This window comes from Scardinius erythrophthalmus (assembly GCF_964197995.2).
Source record: "Scardinius erythrophthalmus genome assembly, chromosome: 3".
In the NCBI taxonomy this organism is placed as follows: domain Eukaryota; kingdom Metazoa; phylum Chordata; class Actinopteri; order Cypriniformes; family Leuciscidae; genus Scardinius; species Scardinius erythrophthalmus.
This window is the reverse complement of record NC_138223.1, coordinates 30,244,754-30,267,989: the sequence shown is the minus strand read 5'-3', so window position 1 is coordinate 30,267,989 and position 23,236 is coordinate 30,244,754. Positions and strand designations below refer to the sequence as shown.

At 36.9% G+C, this 23,236-nt stretch overlaps 1 protein-coding gene across 3 annotated transcripts in view; it reads right to left on the bottom strand.

Annotated features, from left to right (window-relative positions):
• The window catches only part of arhgap10 (Rho GTPase activating protein 10), an 87,777-nt gene that overhangs the window by 43,443 nt on the left and 21,098 nt on the right, over positions 1-23,236 (bottom strand). For all 3 annotated transcript variants that reach the window (XM_081362066.1, XM_081362067.1, XM_081362068.1), the window contains exons 2-12: positions 9,110-9,205; positions 8,949-9,010; positions 6,989-7,060; positions 6,748-6,849; positions 5,115-5,225; positions 3,990-4,094; positions 3,201-3,330; positions 2,976-3,082; positions 2,775-2,869; positions 403-484; positions 26-65 (exon numbers count right to left, since the gene is read on the bottom strand). In XM_081362066.1, the coding sequence (XP_081218192.1) occupies positions 26-65; positions 403-484; positions 2,775-2,869; positions 2,976-3,082; positions 3,201-3,330; positions 3,990-4,094; positions 5,115-5,225; positions 6,748-6,849; positions 6,989-7,060; positions 8,949-9,010; positions 9,110-9,205 (1,002 nt within the window). The remainder of the gene's footprint in view (positions 1-25; positions 66-402; positions 485-2,774; positions 2,870-2,975; positions 3,083-3,200; positions 3,331-3,989; positions 4,095-5,114; positions 5,226-6,747; positions 6,850-6,988; positions 7,061-8,948; positions 9,011-9,109; positions 9,206-23,236) is intronic.

Below are 23,236 nucleotides of genomic sequence, written 5' to 3'. Positions count from 1 at the left end.
CTGACATTAATTTGAGTTCACTCACTTCCTCTTTCTCTTGAATGTGTTCGGTTGAGATACTGCATCTGTGCGTGAGAGATAAACATCAGAAAACACAAACCAGACCAACATGAAACACATTACACCAAACAGAACTGAATTTATATACCAAACAAAAGACTATTACTGATCATTAAAATGCTTTCAAGTACACACTACCATTCAAAAGTTTGGGGTCGGTAGATGATTAAAATTAAAATTATATATATGTGTGTGTGTGTGTGTGTGTGTGTGTGTGTGTGTGTGTTTTTAATGTTTTTCAATATTACTACAATTTAAATTAACCTCATGTTTTGTCAACTGATAATCAGATAATTATTTTGACTGAATATAGCTTGAAGTTGAAGTGAGGGATTGACACACCGGCTCCTTTCCTCCCATCGCATGCATCCAGAATCTGTGGTCATCTTCTGAGATTGCCTGGACTGTCAGCACTGTACCTGGTCTAGAAAAAAAAAAAAAAAAAAAAACACACAGACTTACCCTGCTGCTATATACAAAATTAAAACTGAACACAACTACCTGTTTATTGTAGATTATTTGTCTTTTAGAGCATGATTCATTTCTAAACAGCTCTAAAATTGTTTTATCAAAATGTAGTAACTGCAAAGTGCCTTTCCATTTCATGTTTCTATTATTTTAAGGTTGTGCCTCTGGATCAGACACAGAGTTGTTTTGAGGGCACACACTTTGAGTGTTAATGAAGTTAAGTTAACGAAGAGAATTAAAGGAATACAGACAGACCAGTCCCTTCAGAAGCGAGGGCTATCTTTACATTCAGGAGAAAATAATTAGTGCTGCACGATTTTTGGTTTCAAACAGAGATCACAACTCTTTCACAACAGACAACTAAACAAAATAACATGTCATTTACAAGAGTTTCTGAAAAAATGATAAATGCTGGAGTCTATTTAAAATCTGAATGAATTATTTGAAAAAAATGAATGATTTGAATGAATGATTCAATGACTCACTCATGAATACTTCATTGTTTCATTACTGGGAACATTAATCAGTTTTTTTTTTTTTTTTTACAAATCTGTTATTAAATGAATGATTCAATGACAAATAGATTTTTTTTTTAACAGTCTCTTGTCACCACCTGGTGGCGTAACAAAGTAATACATACAATTGTTATTTGAAGTGTCAAGTTATGTACTTTCAAAAGGTGATTTACTCTATTTTGACAGTGTTTACATATGTCTGAACTATAAACTTTTATTCCAGTTCTTCTATGAATATATGAATATTTTAACACAGAAATGATACTGTGTGGTTTAAAAGACTGTTTGTGAAGCCGTTTCATATTTACACTATATATAACAACTGCTCTCTCTGGATCAGCGGTAGCGCAGACGCAGATCTGAACGTTCCAGCGTTCCAGGTTTAATTGACACAGGCGAAATGTTGTCATTTAGGAATGAGATCGTGTGGGAGTTTGAATCGAGATTGCGATCTTTTAAAAAATGAATCGTGCAGCTCTAGCACACATGCAGCTTTTATGGTGCAAATCTGGGGTTGTCTATTAACTTTGACTGTCCAATCAATTTGAAATGGACCAAAATCCAGTCATTTTTCTTGTTTAAGATCCTTTTCACTTGAAAATACATTGGATTATGGAAATCAAAGGCATATTCATTTTGATATTGAGTCATATTCTAATTTGGAAACATCCTGATGTGCTATTTAAAAGATTCCACTAACCATCCTCATGAAGCACACGATTAGCGTTCATCATACACTCTGCCCGGTTCAGCTTTGGCTTTGATTAATGAGGGTTCTGAGTGTATCCTGGATGATCAAAATATTTAGATTTTCCTTATCCTCTGACAAATGAGATGTAGTGCCAATGAATCTAATTTGTCTCGCACTCATGTTAAACACAGTAGTTTCAGAGGGATTTACAGTCATATTGTTTTTCTTTTCCTGTTTATTATCATCATAAGTTAAATGTATAAACCTTAACAATCAAAAACAACTAATTTTGTTGGATTTGTTTTCAAAGGGGTTATAAAATGCTTTATATTATGTTCACTCTCTGTCACAAAACACTTGGCAAACTGATTGGCAAAAAAATATCCAATGCAACCATAACGATTGCTTCTGAAGACAAAATACTTGCCACTGGTGTAACTTGCAATACAAGATATTTAGAAAAACTGTCAGCTTGTTGAGATAAAAAAAAAAATGAAGAGTCCGTTCAGAAATGAGATGACCAAACTAAAACCATTCTCTTTCAATCACTAAGGCCAGCTGTTAAAAATAAACTTAAAACTTGCATTTCTAATAGTTTGATCTCTTGGGAAGGGTATGCACCATTTTTGGAAGTGCAGTTTGTCTACATCCAGGGACAAAATAACTTCCGAAGGTTTTGCTCAACAGCAGTACCACTCATGTGATCGGTGGACAGACATGAGTTGTTAAGGGTACACATCCTTGATTTACATGTGCCTGTTAAGGGGCGTTTCAACTCAATTCAATTTATTTACAACAGTGGAGTTAGCTGGGTAAGAAACTTGCATGTGTAAAAAGGACATTTTGATTTTCTATTTCATGTCCCCTTTAAGCAAAAAAATCTACTTGTCAAGGAATACTGGGTTACAAGTGAGTCATAGTAAAACATTGTAAAAGTTTTTATTTTTGATGCATAAACGACATTATTTCTTGTGAATCAGAAACGCATCATTACATTTATTCATGCAAACCATTATAGCCTCTGGTTACGGCCAACATACCGATCTGTGATCTCTATGTCTAGGCAGAACCTCCTGTCAAGTGTGTCTGTGGTTTTGCGGACACAAGACTTCATTGTAACAGAGTCCGTCTCACCCTGAAAGGATACAGAACATTCTGTGAACAGCAGATCAGCAATACATTAATATTATATGAAACATGCCATTATCAAGAATAATGTGTCACGTGTGATGAGAACTTACAAGCTTCCCGCCTGATCTCTGGTCAAACGTTTTCATGTGTAGAATTTTTTGTTCTTTGACAAACGTGCAATAGCGTTTCACCCAGCTGGATCCAAAAGGAGGAGGTCCTGCAGAAATAGCAATAACTATCAGTAATGCAACCAGCAAAGCGCAGGATACATGGCATGACAGTCAGTAAAAGTAATAGGCACAAAAGAGTTCCATCATAAAAATTGTCTTGCGTACGTTTCTCCTGCATGTAAAGGTAGCCCTCGCTGCTGATGGGGCTGGTCTGTCTGTACTCCTGTGGCGACTCTTTGATTCTCTTCAATAACTCAAACACCTCAGAGCGTGTGCCCTCAAAACGACTCCGAGTCTGAAAGCAGAGGCACAACAAAATAACACAATCATTGAGTAAGTTTTACAAATTCTGTGAGGGCCTGGTAACTGGGAATTTACACTGATGGAATTCCCAAAATCTTTGGAATCCATTGGGAAATTACTCAATCCATTAAAAAAACACCTCAATGTGCTTAAACAGTCTAATCAATGTTTTCAATCTATACATCCTCAGAACTCTGACCCTGACCATCACAACTGATTTATAACTGATTCGAAACAAAACACCAGCGAGGACAGTGACGCGGTCCAATCAAATAGGACAAGGGAGGAAGTCGGCTCTCAAACTTCCGGCTTAGAAGTTAAACACAATGGAAGGTCAATGCAAACAAAGGCCTTTAAGTTTCCCTTGGAAACCTTGGCCCTCTCAAAACGCTGCTGTATCCTGTCTTGGTAACTCTCTTTCCATGTCACTCAGCGAGCCAATAATATTAACAAGAAGAATGTGAGTGAAGACTGACACATATTGGCAAATCACTCTACATGTGTTGATAAACAGTTTATATGCTGTTTATGTTTAATATTTTACATATTCATTGCATATATGAAATAAAAATATATATTTTACAAATCTTTACGAAAAGATTTAAAGTTTAGAGTATTAAAGTCAAAAACATTATGAAAGTTTTTACTTACATTTTGAATATTGATTTGAAGGGCCTTTTTGTAATGATCAAAATCTTTGGCCAACTCATATCCCTGATGATAGAAAGTAAATACAGTCTGGAAGAATGCCAGCATCTGCACAAGAGAGAGAGGGGGGAAGAAGGGAATGAGAGAAAGAAAAAAAAGATAGAACTACTTATATCCACTAGGACAGACATTACCATGTTCATATATGTTTTTGTGTCTAAATCTCTATGTGAAGTTAAATAACACGGTTTCATGTAAGTAGAAAGTCAAACAGACATCCATAAACTGGAAAGTAATCAGGTAAATATTTCCTCTGCTAAAACACTAAAACACAAAATTAGAAGGATACTAATTTATGTGCTTATGCAAACTATTAAATTGTGTGTCCTAGGTGAATTAGTGAGAATGCGGGCCCAAATAGACCCACTTGCAAATGGCCTGGACAAACCCATATTTAAAAGAGGCTTTTGTGTGTGGTAATTGCACCAAATGTAACCATGCTGTACTTACAGCTCTCACTGAATATAATTCTATTTCATTTATTTATTTGATATACGGGAGGCTACACTTTTTCCTCAGTATTTTTAAACAAATAAATGCAGCCTTGGTAAATAGGATTATGGTTACCAATACTGTTATAATGTAACTTACCTGTATATACATAGTGTCCACTTTCATTTTAGAATCAAAGTTTAATTTATTCATTTTAAACTCAGTTTTGTATAAAATTTGCAAACTTACAACATTACAAGAAATATTAAGAGTATTATGCCAGTACGCCATTCCAAACATAGCCCTTATTTTTGTTATTCTATTTGGTTTTATAGTTTATAGTTTTATGACAATACAGATGAAATAGTGTACATATATATATATATATATATATATATATATATATATATATATATATATATATATAAACACATTCATAAATGTATATTTGTAATGTGTATTCTGCTGCTGTACAATCGCTTCACAGCATTGAGAGTTATTTCATTAAATGTGTTTCCTTTCTTTTTAGTGGCATGTGAAACCATACCAAATGCTGTTGATAGACAAACATGAAAGCAAACCATGTTGAAACAAATCAAGTTGAATGACCATCTGGATGAAGGGTCATGCACTCACAGGCTCAACACACTCAAACTTCTTTCTCTCCTGTATCTCCTGCAGCTTGCAAACATACTCCAGAGACGTCTCCTGAAAGTGCTGTCTCATCGCCTCCACCGACACGTCTGCCTGAAAGACAGACAGAAGGAAAAAAAAAGTTGAAGAAAACAAGAAACAGAAGTCATCACATGAAAATTAAGAGTGACTTAAGATATGCAGATGGAGATATGGCGTTTCCAAAAGCTGTTTGCCTGTCCATGTGTTGCCTGCCTTACAACACACAAAGGGCCTTATTCTGAAAATTTAACATTGAAAACAAAGAAATGACTTGGATCATGCAATTGAGTAAAGTACTGTGTGAATGTAAACAGTGCTAAACAGTAACTACTTTAATATAGTTATTAGTTGTGCAAATACAGTTAAATGCAGTGCATCACACTGACGTCTCTCAGCAACATTCCATGGCGAACTCCATCATAAATAAACACACTTATGTAGGCTTAAAGTCTCAAAGCTTTACCAAAAGAACTTGGAACTTGAACTTGCAATTGAAGGAATCTATGCCCACATACACACTGCCAAGTTTTGGCAACTGCATTTAAATGTGGGAATGAATCACTTAAGCTTTTGTCCTGTGTGTGTTATGCGTTCTGGTGTATAACGAATACAGGAATAACTCCCAAAATTCATTCAGTTGGCATTGCAATAACCACAGCAATGTTTAGATTTCTTGTAAACAAGAAAATTGGACGCCAATAGTTTAACTTTATCCCAAATGGTGTTTGTGACATTAGCTAGTTTTAACATTTATTATAGTTAATATTACTAAAGACGTAATCATCTGATTATTTTATTTTTTATAAACCACTACCAACAGATTCTCTTTTTTAAATCATTAAGCCCATGCTTTAAACAGAGTGCCTAATCTGCACTGTAAATATAGGACTGGTGGGAGAAACTACTATGGAGAGACACAGCATAAAATAAAAAAATAAATGAATGTCTGCATTAACACTGAGTTTTGAATTAAGTTGTCTTGAGATGTAACAGTGTCTAAATATGTACAGCAGAATATGTACTAGATTAGACTGAATGACCAAAATCCTCATCCCTAACCATATTTGTCTGGAGTCAATTGTACATGGCCCATGACAACTTAAGTGTCTTATGAACTGGAGAAAATTTAGCAGTCCTCTGGCATTCTTAAGTATTTCTATGTATCTTATACTTAGAAGTTTGTCTGCTGTGAACACCAGTCTGACACTAAATAGCCCACTGCTAAAACCACAGCCAAAAAACACACGTCATAAGGTCCGGAGGAACATAATGGCCCACTATAAAAATTTCAACAGTCTCTAGTGGTTTTTATGCTCAATGTACACAACATTCATGGCTGATGGGTACGCCTTAAACGGTTATGTTCCCCAGACATTGTTCGATCAAGTGAGATGCCTAGCTTCTTATATATAGTAGAAATAATGACAGACTGTACCTTCACTAAACAGTATAGTAAAGAATATAGAAAACCATTGACCTTGACTTAAAAATCTTTTTTTCTTTTTTCACGAGATAAAGAAGAAAACCAGCATTTATAAAAATAGTTTGCATTACACATCCATCTTGTGTGTGGGAAGAATGAAATGTAAAGTACCTCCTGTAATTGTGGCTCCTTCTTCTTTGCTGACATGTTCAAAAGTTTCTCTAGCGAGCTGTAGTACTTCTCTGTTTCCTTCTCGTACCTCTTTCTCTCTGCCTGAAATATCAAATGGAGGAACTTGCTATTTTTATATATAGAACTGGTTACAATAAATGTACATTTTTCCATTTATTTTAATTACATCAATGCAAACATCCTAAATGTGGGAGCTAACAGTGTTGATCTAGAATTTTACCTTTGCTGAGCCGAGATGCTCTTTCCGAAACTTTTCTAAAGGCTTCATCAGTGTCTCTGTGATGTTTCTCATCTGTGAAAATGCAATTCAGTAATTTGATATATAATATTTGACCATTTAATTTAATTATATTAAACATTAGCAGAAACAGGATGATTTTCTTTCATCAAAACTTGAGCGAACACATTGTAGGTTTCAATTTTAAATGTCAATAAAGGTGACATCATTGCATCACCTATTCCGTAGTCATGACTAAACCTGCACAGAAACTGTAATAAATCATATAGCTCCACAGATTTCTACAGAAATTGAACGTCTGCCATTCATAACATTCTACACTTCCCCCACTGCTTCCATATTTGTTTACTAAATACGCTGGATAATATAATACTTTCATCTAGTACACTCTTGGGTCCATTTTAAGATTATTTATTTTTTATTATTAAATTAGCAGAATAAAAAAAAACGTTTTTTTTTTTTTTTTTTTTTTTTTTTTTTTATTAAAACAAACATTAAACAAAAAGCTAATATGCTCTATATTCTATGTGGTCCTTGTGATGACAAGCCAAATAGAATGCAATAGTATGGAGCCCCTAAAACAGGGTTGGGCAACACAGGACTTCGAAATATACTTTCCAGCAGAGTTAAGCTTCAACCCCAATCAAACACCCGAACAAGCTAAACAAGGTCTTCAGAATAACTAGAAAGCTACAAGCGGATGAGCTTTATGAGGGTTTATCAGTTTCTAGTAGCCCAGCCCTTCCCTAAAAGGACATCAATGCTTTTGCGTTCACTTGCAAAACCTTTGTGTTCCAACAAGAAACTGCATTAGATCGCAAAATCTTAGCACTCTCTCGCAAAAAAATAGTTTTACGATCCCCAAGAAACTTTGCCTTCTCTCATAAATCGCATTCCCCTAAGAAACTTTGCATTCCCTTTCAGGACTCAGAACAACAATACGAATGCAGCTCTGCACATATCTGTTATGATTTATTTATATTTGCGGTGTAAATCAAGCTTCTTGAAATGTAGGAACACTTTTCCACATTTTGAAGTAATTAAAGGACATTCTCTTTACCCTGAAATGAGATAATGAAATAACCAAGGCAACCCATGATGTGACTGTTAGAATGAGCATCTCCAGTCTACCATTACTCTGTTTCTGACCCTGTCAGGACCTGTTAGCTCTGCCCCTTCCACACATGACTCCAGTGAGCCAAGGGGCCATAACGTCATTGGCCCGCTGTGGTGTTATGAACGGGTGGGGCTCAAATCTGAGCTCATGACAACTGTCAGCTGTTGCACTTTGAGTCATGGGCAGGACCTTCAGCTCTCTAATTCTGCATACTAAATAAATACTAACATGACCTACATGCAACATGAGCCCTTCCTACCTAGATGGTTAACCACCTATTAGAATATATAGTCCTCTCATACCTTAAGAATGCAAAAAAAATGTCTATGCCAGAGGAAGGGATTTGTCAATCTAATAGGTAAAACTGACATTTTTTCTTTTGTCTCATTTTTACACATTTTACACTGTACAGCAAGTTAATAAGTTAATTACAGATAACACAAGTGCCATTGGACATTATTTTGTTTTTGAAAGTACAGTTCCTACACAACACAGTTGAGGTAGCATGACTCAACATAAGCAGCGGTCTTGTGCAATCTCTGAGTAATCTGTGAGAGAGGACACAAATAACTTATGGCAATGTAATTCACTGTGAAAAAACTGTGACTAAAGAATGCAGGAACAAACAGAGGACTGACGTCGCTTTACAGACTATGTGTTGAAAAGTGTGTTGAACTCAGTGTTAAAACTGATTACTGATTATGTCTCTCCACAAGCAAATGGCCTTGCTGGCATGTTCCAAAAATATCTTTTAGCCTGCAAGGAATTGAGTGAAATGAATAACAGAGAGTGTGTTTGGTGCAAGTCTCAACTGGTTGTGCTCACCATCAGCTCTCTTTGGTCTTCCAAGTTTCTGAGAAACGATGAGAACTCTTGCAAGGATTCATCTGAAATTACACATATGCAGACACTGAGCAAAGCACACTATAAGCAAATGTATGCATGTATGTAAATAAATATATGCAAAAAGGGGGAAAAAAACTCACCAATGCATTTCTCGTCGTCAGTTTTGGCATCGCCGATGTATTCAAATTTGAACTCACCTAGGCACTGAGCAAACTTCTTCTGGGCCAATGAAAGCTCTGTAAGGCAAATAGTGAAGACAGAGGGAAATCAGGAATTGTATTATTTTTGGATGTTCTAGTGGCTTTTCATTCATTTTTAATTTGGGAAGGTGCGTAACACATTAACGTACGATACCATTAAAAGTTTGGGGTCAGTAATATTTTGGTAATACTTTATAAGGTCTCATTTGTTAACAGTAGTTAATGTATTAATTAACATTTATTAACTAATATGAACAAATACTTGATTTTAAAATAAATGTTGAAATTAACATTAACCAAGATTAATAAATGTTGTAGAAGTATTGTTAATTCTTAGTTAATGATAACTAAAGTGGTTAGCTAATGTTAACTAATGAAACATTTTTGTAAAGTGTGACCAATTTTTTTTTTTTTTTTATAAGTAAATTGTATTCAGCAAGGACACATTAAAATAAATCAAAAGTGACATTAAGGACATTCATGTATTACATATTTCTAGTTCTTTTGAACATTCTATTCATCAAAATGTCCTATTAGAGACTTCTTTCAAAAACACTAAATCATCTTACAGCCCCCAAACTTTTGAATGGTCAAGTAGGCTATGTAAACCAATCCATTACATGACCTTAAACATTTAAAACACACAAACAATCGTTTTATTTTATCGCACTGGGAATATTTGGATTACATTGTCTTCTGTTCAGGTGAAGTATTCCCAAAGAATAGTTTAACAATACCACCTATTTGCAGATATGAGCTGGTCATAATGAAAGTTATGCTCTGCAAACATCCTGCTGGACTCTTATGTTGCCAAGAGCATCCTGAAGTAGCAGGTGTTGCTATTAGATACCAAGAATTCCCCTTCCCTCAGGAAAACATGTGGAAAACCCAATGAAAAAAGGGATGGGACTTCGCCTGGAACATGAGGCTGGGGGAGGATTTGTAAATCAGAGAGAGCAAATTTCATTCTGTGGATTCCCAAAGGATGATCCCGATATAAGTGAACTCTCACTGGGGTCCGTGGGACAGAGTGCTGGGGTATTTTAGGACGAACACTATGAGCAGTATCCAGCAATGTAGTGTCATCAACACTGACAGCTGGGCCCGTCCGTGTGAAATGAGCTGGAAGTGCAGTAGACCTATCACATCTTTTTCTGCTAACTATGGTGGTTTCTAAATTTGCTTGCCATATTTGTCTCAGATTTACAGTCTTTTATCCTTGTAATCCACTTTTAAGAGTCATTCTAATTGATTCCATTCAGTCATTCATGAATGACCCATATTTCATTTCTGGCCACACAGCTACCCATTAATCTGCTTACTCCACCCTCTTGCCTAGTCCGAACTAAAAACGCCCGGTCAACTCATCTGTGAGGGTTGGAGTGAATGTGGATTACTCTACAACAATGCTCAATCATGCGAGTCTGGCAGAGTGGACTTGCTGACTACATGCCCCAGGACAGAACGGACTGAGAATGTCAAGAGATAAATGTGAATGATAAACACTATGCTCTAGGGCAGGGCAGGGCAGTGGTATTCAATTAAAGTTCCATGAGACCAAGTGTCTAAATTTTTGACTGTAAGCAGATGTCTGTACACTATGTGACATTCGGAGTGCGTCAGTGAGATGCTTTAATATCAACTGTGTTTATAGTTTATGTAGCTAAACATATCATGGTATTTTCATAGTGAAGAGAACGACTGTGTTGTGAAAAAAAATGCTTTTTATATAATTATAAGGTCTTTTCAGCCGCAGCACCGTTTACATCACTTGCACATCGTGGCACTGCCCCCCCACCTTCGTTTAGATTTTTTTGGATTTTTATAGTAGTACAAATGATTTAGTTCAGTTAGAGAACAGACAATACAATTAAAAACAGTACAATTAAAAACTGAACGTGTCTACTCAATGCAGCGTTGAACGAGAGTCACAGCACAGATCAGCAGCAGGAGTCAGATTTCACCATTTCAAGACGATGGAGGAAAATTTAGTTTCAAAGAGAAATGGAACAGCGCCTTTTTAAGCGTGTTTGTCATTGTACTGTTTTGTTGTTGTTGTGCCTCTGTTTTTATTAAGAATAATAATGAACCCACCATTCAAGCAACTGCTGCCACCGAATTGGCGCTAATTCAAAAGCGAAAGTAAAATGCACACAGGCATTCATAATGGTGCGTGTCGACTGTCGCGGAGCGAGTGTGCGTTTGTGCTCAACATCCATAAGATTGAATTGAAAACGCTTTCTCTGCTCCGCACCATACAGTTAAGCAAAATGATATTCATGACGACGCAGCACTGGCCCGATCGGGAAAGTGACAATTCCATCAACTGTCCCAAGCGTCTTTCACGCTGAGTCCGGGCTATCTGGCAGTCCTTATTGTTGAGCCCTGTATAGTCAAATGAACTATACAATAAACAGATTAATTAATCATAATTAAATAGCAACATTTGCTGAAAAAAGTCACCAAAGTAAATATATTGTTTTAAGTCACCATAATAGTCCGTGCACACAATTTTTTTTTTAATTCATGTTAAATTCACATTTACAGACCCCATGTGGTAAAAATCAAGTTTTAAAGTTGTTTATATGTCTGTGTGGTGCTTATATAATATACTTCAAGACAAACCACGTGCAATTTCATAAGTCAACACCGTTGCTGAGTATTTTCTCCTTAAAACTGCAGTGTACCAAAGACATTCTTAAAAACGTTGTTTGAAACCGCCTCTCTTTCCTACCATCACAAACTTGTAACCAATCCGGTCAACATGCAGGGTGGGGCTTTTCCTATCATTATTTCTAAGAATGCTGTTTTTTTAGAAGGCAGCTGTGTGACTGAGATGGCGAACGGGAACATGGTTTGAGTAACATTAGCAACACATTATTAGCTGTTTGATAACGTAGTCAAGCCAAAGGCTAATCATATCAATTACCATTATGTCGACTTTTATTCAAATTCTGAATGGATTATATATAGCGTAAAAAAACGTGAAAAGACCTCCTATTATAATCACTAAAAAGCGGTCACTCATCTCAGTTCACAATCTCACAAAGTTCGGTTGTAATCAATAAAGTACACTGCACAATGAATCTCTCTTATTTACACTGTGTCTACACTTTGATAATGAGAGAATTCGCAAGCATGCAGAACTCAGCACTGAACAAAAACAATACAAAAATACAGCAAATAGAAACATTTGACGTTCTCCAGAGTGCAAACTTAAATATGCACTGGAGCGTTTACCAAATCTGTTTTGTCAATATGATATATAGTATCAACTGAGGGTGCTCTTGCTTTTGTCTGAGGGTGCTTAGCACCCCCAATAGTCCCCACAGAACCGGGCCAGCCAGTATAATTTGCTCTTCCTCTTCTTCTGAATCAGCTGGTGTGATAGAGTGGAGACAGGGACTAATTTCCATATTCAGGGATTCACATACACTAAATGAAGCAAGAATTCAAGCTATTTTAAGGGATGAATAAATTATTTTCACAGGGATTTTTTATTTTTTTTTGAATATGTAATTTTGATTATCAAAGATGATTTAAGGCAGGGGTGTCAAACTCAGTTCCTGGAGAGCCACAACCCTGTAGAGTTTAGCTTCAACCCTAATTAAACACACCTGATCCAGCTAATCGAGGTCTTCAGGATTACTAGAAACTTCCAGGCAGGTGTTTTTGGAGCTGGTTGGAGCTAAACTCAGCAGGGTTGTGGCCCTCCAGGAACTGAGTTTGACACCCCTGATTTAAGGGATACAATTATTGACTGAAAATACGAATGAAATTTTTAAATGACCCAGAACTGGGACTGAATCTGGACTGCAGTCTGATAATTGGTGGCCTCTGCTCTAGGGAAAAAATAATAATTAGTGTGAGGTTACAGGTATGATTATTCTGTTTATTGCCGAGAAGTATATTAATGTCTAGAATACATCCATGACAGCAACCTCTTACACAGCATCCATCCACCCATCTGTAAAGACAACATCTGTCTAACAATGTCTCTATTAACTCCACAACACCACTGTGTGCAGGGGAGGTTGATCGCCTAATTCTAGTGGGTATTAGGAAGGGCAAATGGCAGCCCGTGGGCAGCTGGGCACTGGACTAATTCAAAGCAGTGTTTGATGAGCTGTTCTTTTAGCCAGGCTCAAAATAGAGTCGACAGGAAACACTTTTCTTTCCTTTCTTCCATATGTGTGCAAGGTAAGCATCACTCTGTAAACATATGAAGTCGTGGCTGTGGAAGTTACCACGTTACAACATGCAATCAAAAGTGAAAGTCAAAACTAAAAGTGCCATGAGCAGATCAGACTATTTATAATGACGTAATGACACAAAGACATGCTCGACTTTCCCAAGGAAATCCACCAGTACCACTGGTATTAAAAACATTATTACAAGCTTACCGTTTTGAATCGAGATAAGGCAAGCAGTTTTGAACACTGGCTGGTTATGTACTTGCTTAAAAATTTATTTTGGATAATTTTTAACCCAAAAAAAGATACGAACAGCAGCTTTAAATGACATATAAAAGTAAAATTATAAAAAAATAAATAAATAAAAAGCCACGTAACAAGGATTTTTTTTTATAGATATAGAATAGTACGTTTTAGTAAAATTGAAACAAGTGTTGGCGAAAGAGATGCGTCTTTAGTAGATTCTTGAAGATGAAAGACTCAGCATCTTGGGTTGAGATAGGCAGCTTGGAACAGTCAACGAAAAGGTCCGTGGAAGTGATTCTATGCCTCTTTGGGATTGTTACCACAAGGTGCAGTTCACTTGCAGAACACAAGTTTCTGGATGGCACGTTGGTCTGAAGTAATGAGTTATGATATGGAGTACAGAGCCAGTGGTTGTTCTGTAAGCAAGCATCAGTGCCTTAAATTTGATGCGAGCGGCAATTGGCAGCCAGTGCAATTTTATGAGGAGAGGTGTGACGTGCTCTCTCTTCAGTTTGTTAAAGGATTAGTTCACCCCAAATTTAAATTTCCTAATAATTTACTCACCCCAATGCCATCCAAGATATCCATGTCTTTCTTTCCTCAGTGGGAGAGAAATTATGTTTTTTGAGGAAAACATTTCTGGATTTTTCTTCTAACAATGGACTTCATTGGTTCCCATCGTTTTTAAGTCCAAATCAATGCAGTTTCAAAAGTCTTTGAAGTGTTTAAACGGGCTGTACGCGATCACAGCTGAAGAAGAGGTTGTTATCTAGCGAAACGATAGGTCATTTTCCAAAAAAATATATAATTTATACACTTTTTACCTTCAATAGTTCGGATTGAGCTGATCAACAAACGGACAGGGAACTACGTCATCACGTTGAAAGGTCACGCCGGCGCCGGCAGAAGTACCGCCCCACTGTTTACAATGCGACCGTACATAGGAGGATAGTTCAAATAGTATTGTTTGCTATTATATTGTATATATAGTAATAGTATTCCGTGAATATGTATATGAATATAGTATATGAATAACATGCTGATGAATATGAATAGTAGTTTAAATAGTATTGCCGGCGCCGGCGTGACCTTTCAACGTGATGACGTAGTTCCCTGTCCGTTTGTTGATCAGCTCAATCCGAACTATTGAAGGTAAAAAGTCGATAATTATCTTTTTTTTTTTTTTTTTTCGTTTCGCTAGATAACAACCTCTTCTTCAGCTGTGATCGCGTACAGCCCGTTTAAACACTTCAAAGACTTTTGAAACTGCATTGATTTGGACTTAAAAACGATGGTAACCAATGAAGTCCATTGTTAGAAGAAAAATCCAGAAATGTTTTCCTCAAAAAACAATTTCTCACCCACTGAGGAAAGAAAGACATGGATATCTTGGATGGCATTGGGGTGAGTAAATTATTAGGAAATTTTCATTTTGGGGTGGACTAATCCTTTAAAGACCGCTCTAGCTGCAGCATTCTGGACCAGTTGCAGAGGTTTGACAGTGCAAGCTGGAAGACCTGCCAAGAGAGCATTTCAATAGTCCAGTCTGGATAGAACAAGTGCTTGGTCAAGGAGTTGTGTAGCATGCTCTGATAGGAAAGGCCTGATCCTTCTAATGTTGTATAAGGCAAATCTGCAGGACCGGGCAGTTCTAGCAATGTGGTCTGTGAAGTTCAAATGATCATCAATCACAACTCCAAGGTTCCTTACTGACCTTGATGGAGTTATGGTTGACAAACCTAGCTGAATGGAAAAGTTGTGATGAAGTGCTGTGTTGGTCGAGACCACAAGCAGTGTGGTTATTTGTGTTATCATTTGCAGGTTGTTTATTTGTTCTTATTTTATTACTAAATGTTTACTTTTCTTTATTTCGTTTACGTCTCCATACCGGCGTGATGACTCCGATCTTCAACCAGATGGAACTGGATAATATTCTGATTGTTCCAATCCAATCTGGCTTCTGACCTGTAATGCTGCCTGATTCATAATCATACACTGTCCGCTCGTTGGCCAGAGGAGAACTGGCCCCCCGACTGAGCCTGGTTTCTCCCAAGGTTTTTCTCTCCATTCTGCCACCTGATGGAGTTTTGGTTCCTTGCCACTGTCACCTTTGTCACCTTTTTTCACCTTTGTTGCCATTGGCTTTTGGCTTGCTTAATTGGGGACATTAAATTTAATATTTAATTTAATATTCAACAATATTATTGATCTGCCTGCATTGACACCATTATATGAGAACTGAACTGAGCTGTACGATGACATCACGCTTTTCTCCACAGTGGCTATATATATATAAAATAACTAAATTAATAACTTTTTTACAACAAAAATGAAACATCACTGAACTTACTTAAGCTAGACTGTGATGCTATTTTGTTCTGGAAACAAACTTTGTTGCATTATTTTCCTGTTATCTTTCTAAAGCTGCTTTGAAACATAAAAAAAAACAAAAAAAAGCATATTGTAAAAAGCGCTATATAAATAAATGTGACTTGACCTGACTTGATTATTTGGAAATGTAGTTCAACGATTAAAATAATAAAGCCTTTATGTGCTTTGCGTAAGCTATTAAAACACAATTACCCAAAATATCATAAAATTCTAAGATAATAGCAAATTATATGTATGGTGGTATGTATGGCCTTTTTCCCTTAAGTGTTGAAAATGGTTGCTTTGAAGTTGGAAACTCCAATATCGTGACAACACTACTATATAGAGCAGTCAATATAGGCAACATCAGCTGAAAAAAAAAACAAGTTCAGAAACTTGAGATATGGTCTACCCCATATACTCTGGACTCAGCAGTAATGTGTAGGCTTTAACAGGACAGACAGAGACCTGACTCATGGCACTGAGATATGCTGCTCACTCACTCATGGGGAATGCTTGAAGCATTGATTTGCTTTAGAGGGACTGTGACTTAAGGAGTCTTAGGATGTGCATTCAGAAAGGGCATAGTGTTATGGGAATATCAAGAGGTGCGTGCTAACAGCACACACACACGGAGGTTCGGCCCATTGACAACACCCATAAAATTCCCTGGTCAATCCGAGGGAATTCTTCAACAGTAAAGCATTTTGAAAACACAAACCAAAAACAACACACCCTGGAAACTGTGATTGCAAGGTCAAATTCTGAGTACAGCCAAACCCTGGTGCTGACTCAAGCAAACTATTCTGTCAAATTAATGACACAGACCCAGTGACCATTACAATTTTCTGCACCAAGCATTTGCCATAGATTTGATAACAAATATATTATGTAGCCTAGCCCTTAAAATGATAGCAAAAAGCCACTCGTTCCAGGAAACTGACAACACTGTCGTGTCAACCTATATATTATAGAGAGGTTAAATATGGGTTTGGTGCCTTATTGTCAAAACAGAGGCACTGGCAGAGGCACATATTTTAGTTTCAAACACAGAGGCCTGCATTTAAAGTGACGTTATAGCCTACGTTTTAAATTGAGAGTGAAGACAGACACACTTTGCTGATAAATTACACTGCAAGGCTTGCTGCATGCCTGCACCATGACTTTGAAACCAAAGACACCCGTTTAAAAAAAATTATTCACCCAAAAAAGAAAATCATGTTATACTTTACTCACCCTTATATCATTCCGGAATAGTTTTCTTTTTATCCGTTGAACACAAATGCTGCTTTTTCCCACACAGTTAAGGTGAATGTTTACCAGGGGCTGTCAAGTTCCAAAAAAAAAAAAAAAAAAAAAAAAGACAAAAATCTCCATAAAAATACCATAACAGTACCAAATATAGCGCATCAAGGTGTGTCACATCAGGTCGGATGCCAATGATTCAAAATGACTTTGGTTCTCGTGTCTAGTATAACTGATTATGAGGTGCTAAATTTCAATATGCACACAATGGTTGTAAGGACTACTTTTATGACGCTTTACTGCCCCTGGTCAGCATTTACTTTTTGGAAAAAGTTATGGTTCCATAAAGTAACTTTATGGAAAAAAGAAACATCCTGCTTAAAATCTGTGGAATAAATAATATTGGAATATTACAATGGAATAAAGAAAAACTTTCATAACCAATGTCTTTTGTTTGTTTGTTTCTGGCTTTACTGGAGCTTTACTTCTCTACTACATACACAAGCATGCGTGATGCTCGTGGTATTTCCAGTGTCTTCACAAAAAGAAATAATGACATAATGAATATATTTAGGAAAAAAACAAAAAAAAACAAAAACAAATTCAATTTAGTAAAACAACACTGATTTATTATAATTATTATTACTACTACTATTATTTCAATGAATATCATCAAACAAAGATTATTATTTTTTTATTACGGTTTAAAACATTGATTAAATTGTTAAAGTTTGACTAATTCATTTGGTTATACACTATTTTTTTATGATAAATTTGTATTAAATCAAAATCCAAAAAAAACAAAACAAAAAAACAAACAAACTCAGAAACCACTGATTTTGGGGAGGGAAATAAGAATAAGAATAAGAATAATAAGAATAAGAATAAGAATAAGAATAAGAATAAGAATAAGAATAAGAATAAGAATAAGAATAAGAATAAGAATAAGAATAATAAGAAGAAGAAGAAGAAGAAGAAGAAGAAGAAGAAGAAGAAGAAGAAGAAGAAGAAGAAGAAGAAGAAGAAAAAGAAGAAGAAGAAGAAGAAGAAGAAAAAGAAGAAGAAGAAGAAAAAGAAGAAGAAGAAGAAGAAGAAGAAGAAGAAGAAGAAGAAGAAGAAGAAGAAGAAGAAGAAGAAGAAGAAGAAGAAGAAGAAGAAGAAGAAGAAGAAGAAGAAGAAGAAGAAGAAGAAGAAGAAGAAGAAGAAGAAGAAGAAGAAGAAGAAGAAGAAGAAGAAGAAGAAGAAGAAGAAGAAGAAGAAGAAGAAGAAGAAGAAGAAGAAGAAGAAAATATTAAATTAGGGCATTAAATAAAGGATTTTACAAGCAATTTATGTTTACATTTATTCTCAAGGTCTAACAATGTGGAATGAATTGCCTTCCCTATTAATGGTGTAACATGATATATACTGATAAATATAGAAACTGAGTGATATATATACATGGCTTGGAAAATGAAACCGAAACACCTGTTTTAGACCAATATAATTAATATGGTGTAGGGCCTTCTTTTGTGGCCAAACAGCATCAGTTCATCTTGGGAATGACACATTCAGGTCCTTCACAGTGGCCAGAGGGATTTTGAGCCGTTCCTCTTCCTGAACAGTGACCAGGACACCATGTGATGCTGGTGGAGGAAAACCTTTTCTGACTCGCTCCTCCAAAATACCCCAAAGTGGCTCAAAAATATTCAGATCTGGTGACTGTGCAGGTCATGGGAGATGATCAACTTTACACCATTCTGTCACAAGTCTTGCTGTGTGTATCGGTGCATTATCATGCTAATACACAGCACCCCTTCAGGGCACAATGTTTGTACCCATTAGGTGCACATGTTCCTCCAGAACGGTTCAGTAGTCATTGAAAGTGAGGCGCCCATCAAGCACAGCAGGGAATGCAATTATATAGCAGCCCAAACCATCACTGATCCACCCCGTGCTTCACTCTGAGCAGCAACAGTCCGGGTGTTGAGCCTCTTTAGGGCTTCTCCACACCGTAACTCTTAAAGATGTGGGAAAGACAGCGAAGGTGGACTCATCAGAGAACAAAATGTTTCACATTGTCCAGAGCCCAAGATTTGCACTGTTGGCACCACTGAAACAGACATTTGCCATTGGCACGAGGGACCAAAGGTTTGGCTATAGCAGCCCGACCATGAATATTGACTCTGAATATTGTCTTCAGTGTTTAAGCTTTTAAACAAAGATTTCTTTGTATACTTAAAGTTAGCTAAAATAGGAAAGGCTTACTGCTCTCTGTCAAGCAGGTTTACAGACAGACAGTTGAGCAAGACAGACACACGGACACGCACGCACACACACACACACACACACACACACACACACACACACACACACACGCACACACACTCGTGCACACAGTCTCAGCCTATATTGTGTAACAGAACAGTGTTACTCAGTGTTTGATTACACATAAATGTCTTTGCTAGACACACCTCCCACTCCTCTGTAATTTGTGTACCGTTTGAACTGTCTTGTATGGTTGAACACAGCATCGGCCAAGCAACTCATGCCATGTGTGGGTTTATCGAGTTTTAATTGTTTCTTTCCTGAGTAATTATGCTTGAAACATCCGTTGTGTTGCACTAACATTGTAGAAAATACATTAAAGGAATATTAGCTGATCTTATTATGACAGATCCATATTTCTAAACATTTCAATGATTTGTAGTTTATCTTGGTTCATCTAGTTTTTGCCAATGAGCCCAGGAAACCAGAAAAAAAGAAGAAAAAAAAAACACAGGAAAATGCCCCTCCTATTGCTTATCACAGGAAAACACACATCTGGGCACATGCAACACTATAACAACAGGGCACAGTCAGTGTGACACGACAGTGAGGTATGACTCTTCTGCAACACTTTTCCCCAAAGGCATTTCAAACAAGTTTAAAGGATGGCCAAAACACAGTGTATTTTTTCCCAAGAAACAACAACATGCACTTCAGCAGCAGAACTGCCTTTGGACAGAGGACACACACCCAGTCTGAGTTTTAATCACTGCAATCATTCATATGCACTGTGAACCAATGAGTAATGAGCACTTAGAAAGACTTTTGGTAACTTGTCATTAAGCAAATGCTTATTATCTTGAGCGATTTACAGTAATGACATGAGCAGTCTTTCTGAAATACCTTTGTTTCTTTAGTGCTTGGGAAAGAGACTTTTAGTTATTCAGTCATTTCAGTTCATGGACAGCCCTTATATAGGATCAGACCTAGTTATAGCGAATACTGAATTGATCTATCCTTAATCTATCTATCTATCTATCTATCCTTACTGAAATCATAACGTTTCAGATTTTAAAACCATCTAGAAAGGGTCTAGTACTTTGATTGATTAAGATTTTGCGAGCAGTCTGTTTTAAATTAACCAGAAATCCCCATTGAGTCACATTCTGAATATAAAAAGGAAACTTCATTTGGGAAAGTGATGTCACTCACAATGACGTCCTGATTGGACCCACATGTGTGATTTAGCTCAGGGGGTAAAAGGGAATGAAGCAAGGCTCAGTGTGCTTCTTGCAGATCTAAACCAACTAGATCACTGAATGTACAGTTAATTTAGTACTGTATTTATGGAGATTTAAGGGAAAACAATGATCCTAACTTACTCAAAGACTGACTCATGAAACCTGATGCAGAGAAATTTTTGTGTGTGTCCCTTTAAATGCAAATGAGCTGCTGCTCCCGGCACAGAGGGTGGTGCTTCAGGAGCTCTGCTTCAGTGTCAGGACAATCTCATCTCACGGAATGGAAATGTCAGAACAGAAACTGTACTAGCAGTGTTCAGTTCGAACCGGAGTCGGACAATAATACCTACAGAGCCAGAGAATATATGCTGTATGGTGATAGAGCAGGTATAGTTTAGTTTAATTACGATTATAACTTATTTGTCATCTTGCTTGTATCCACTATTAGTACAAGCCTGTTGTAGCGGACCTCGTCCGAATGATGGCCAAAAATATACTGATGAGTTTTATGTTTAAAGGACAAGTTCGGTATTTTACACTTAAAGCCCTGTTTACCGATCGTTTCTGATGAAATAGAACGGTTAAGATTAAAATTTGGACACATGCTGCTGTCCCGAGAATTTTAGGTTTATTTAAACTGGTAAACGTTATATCCGTAAAACAACTCTGATGAACTGTAATAAAGTGCATGCTGTCCGTTTCATTACTGCCGTGACCAGTATCACTCCGGAGACTGTAAGCTGGAGCACAAACACAACAGTTGGTACAGATCCATCCTCGAGTAATAACCTTTTTTTGCAAAGCCTACTTTGTACGGACCTTCGTTCAAAGCAGTCTGGTGTAAAATGATTTGCACAAACAAACACATTTAGGTAGATTGGGGGCTCATTCCCTTCAAAAACAAAAGTAATCCCCTCTTCAGCAGCTCAGATGTCGGGAGTAAATGACGACTGCTATGTTCAAAACACTTAAATCGCTTCTGCTCCGGCGTCGAAACAATGGCGGACTGTGTACAGCTCACTCAGGGCGGGTTTATGCTAATATGGCAGTGTCAATCAACAGTCGTGGGAGGGGCTTGTGCAAAAGGACGTCAAATTGCCCAGAATCTGAAAATGGCTTGTTCTGAGACACTGAATGATTTATGGGGATTAAACAAAAGCACTGGGTGGATTTTTACCATTATAGGGTGGTTGTGTACACACACTGCCAACACACATTTATGTTCAAACACCATGAAAAGAGTGAATTATGCATAATAGGTGCCCTTTAAGAAATAAAATGTGTTTTTGTTAAGAATCATCTGAATGGTGTAGATGAGATGCTTGTAATCAAAATATGTTCTATAAAAAAATACGTTTTGATTATATATAATGCGGCTACACTCCCTTAATGCATTTTACGATGTTGAAACTGTTACTTGCTGTGTTTCACTACATCAGAGATAATCCTCGTTGGCTGTCACATCTGTAGATACACTAGTAGCGTAAAGTAGTTTGGTGATGTTGACAGGTAAAAAAGAGAATTGCTAGAATTCTTTTGACCACTCTCTCGAATAAAAAAAAGAAAAAAAGAAAATGCAGATATTAGGGGTGGGCGATATCTCGATATTTACGATATATCGAGATATTTTTTAAACTCGATATGGATTTTGACATATCGTATATATCGATATATTGTTTATATTTAATTCTGATTTCGCCAATTTGCTTGTTTGCCTTCTCTGTGTTGTGCTCGCGCTCGCCCTCGCCCTCCTCCGCCTCCTTGCTTTTTTTGTTCCCCCTCCCCTCGCGTGTTGTCTCATTCAACCAAGTCCCCCGAGTTCGGTCAGGCACATCAATCTTTCCCCGCCCAGCGAGTGCTTGAAGTGCGTCAGAAACAGCGCGCGCGCGCGATCAGTTGTTGTTGGTAATTTTTTGTGTAGCGTCGCCTCTCGCCGCATTGCTTTTGTTTGAGGGCGATAAAAACACTCACACTTAACATGCTCCCCTGTAGAAACGGGCCTGGCAGCTCGCGCCAGGTCTAGACACGGTGAAAGTTTCCTGATTGTGACGGATGGCCGAATTTACATGACACATTATAAATTAGCATTAGCCTAAGTTACCTATTCTGCTATATACAGTGTCAAAAAGAAGAGAAGAGGATAAAGGTGGATAAAGACAGAGGTAAAGTGATGTAATGAATGAACAGTTTATCTAATTGCATAGTAGTAAGATACTGTAATTTAATGGCAGTTATTTTTACCTTAAACTTTATGCTAGCAGTTGTTCTGAGTTCCCCAGAGGCCCCAGACAGTGTGATTTTGTAACAATCATGTCAATTTTTAGATGCATTTTTATCACTTTTTTTTTAATTAATGTTTTACTCTACAGTTGTGCAGTTTTGGGGGGATATGTGGCATTTTTTTTTTATTTATTTGCCAAAATTAGTAATGATATTTCTATACAGGTTTATTAAAAATAGTGCAATATGTATTATTTCTTCCTTTATTTTACAGTTAAATTATTATTTTTGTATACAGGGATTAT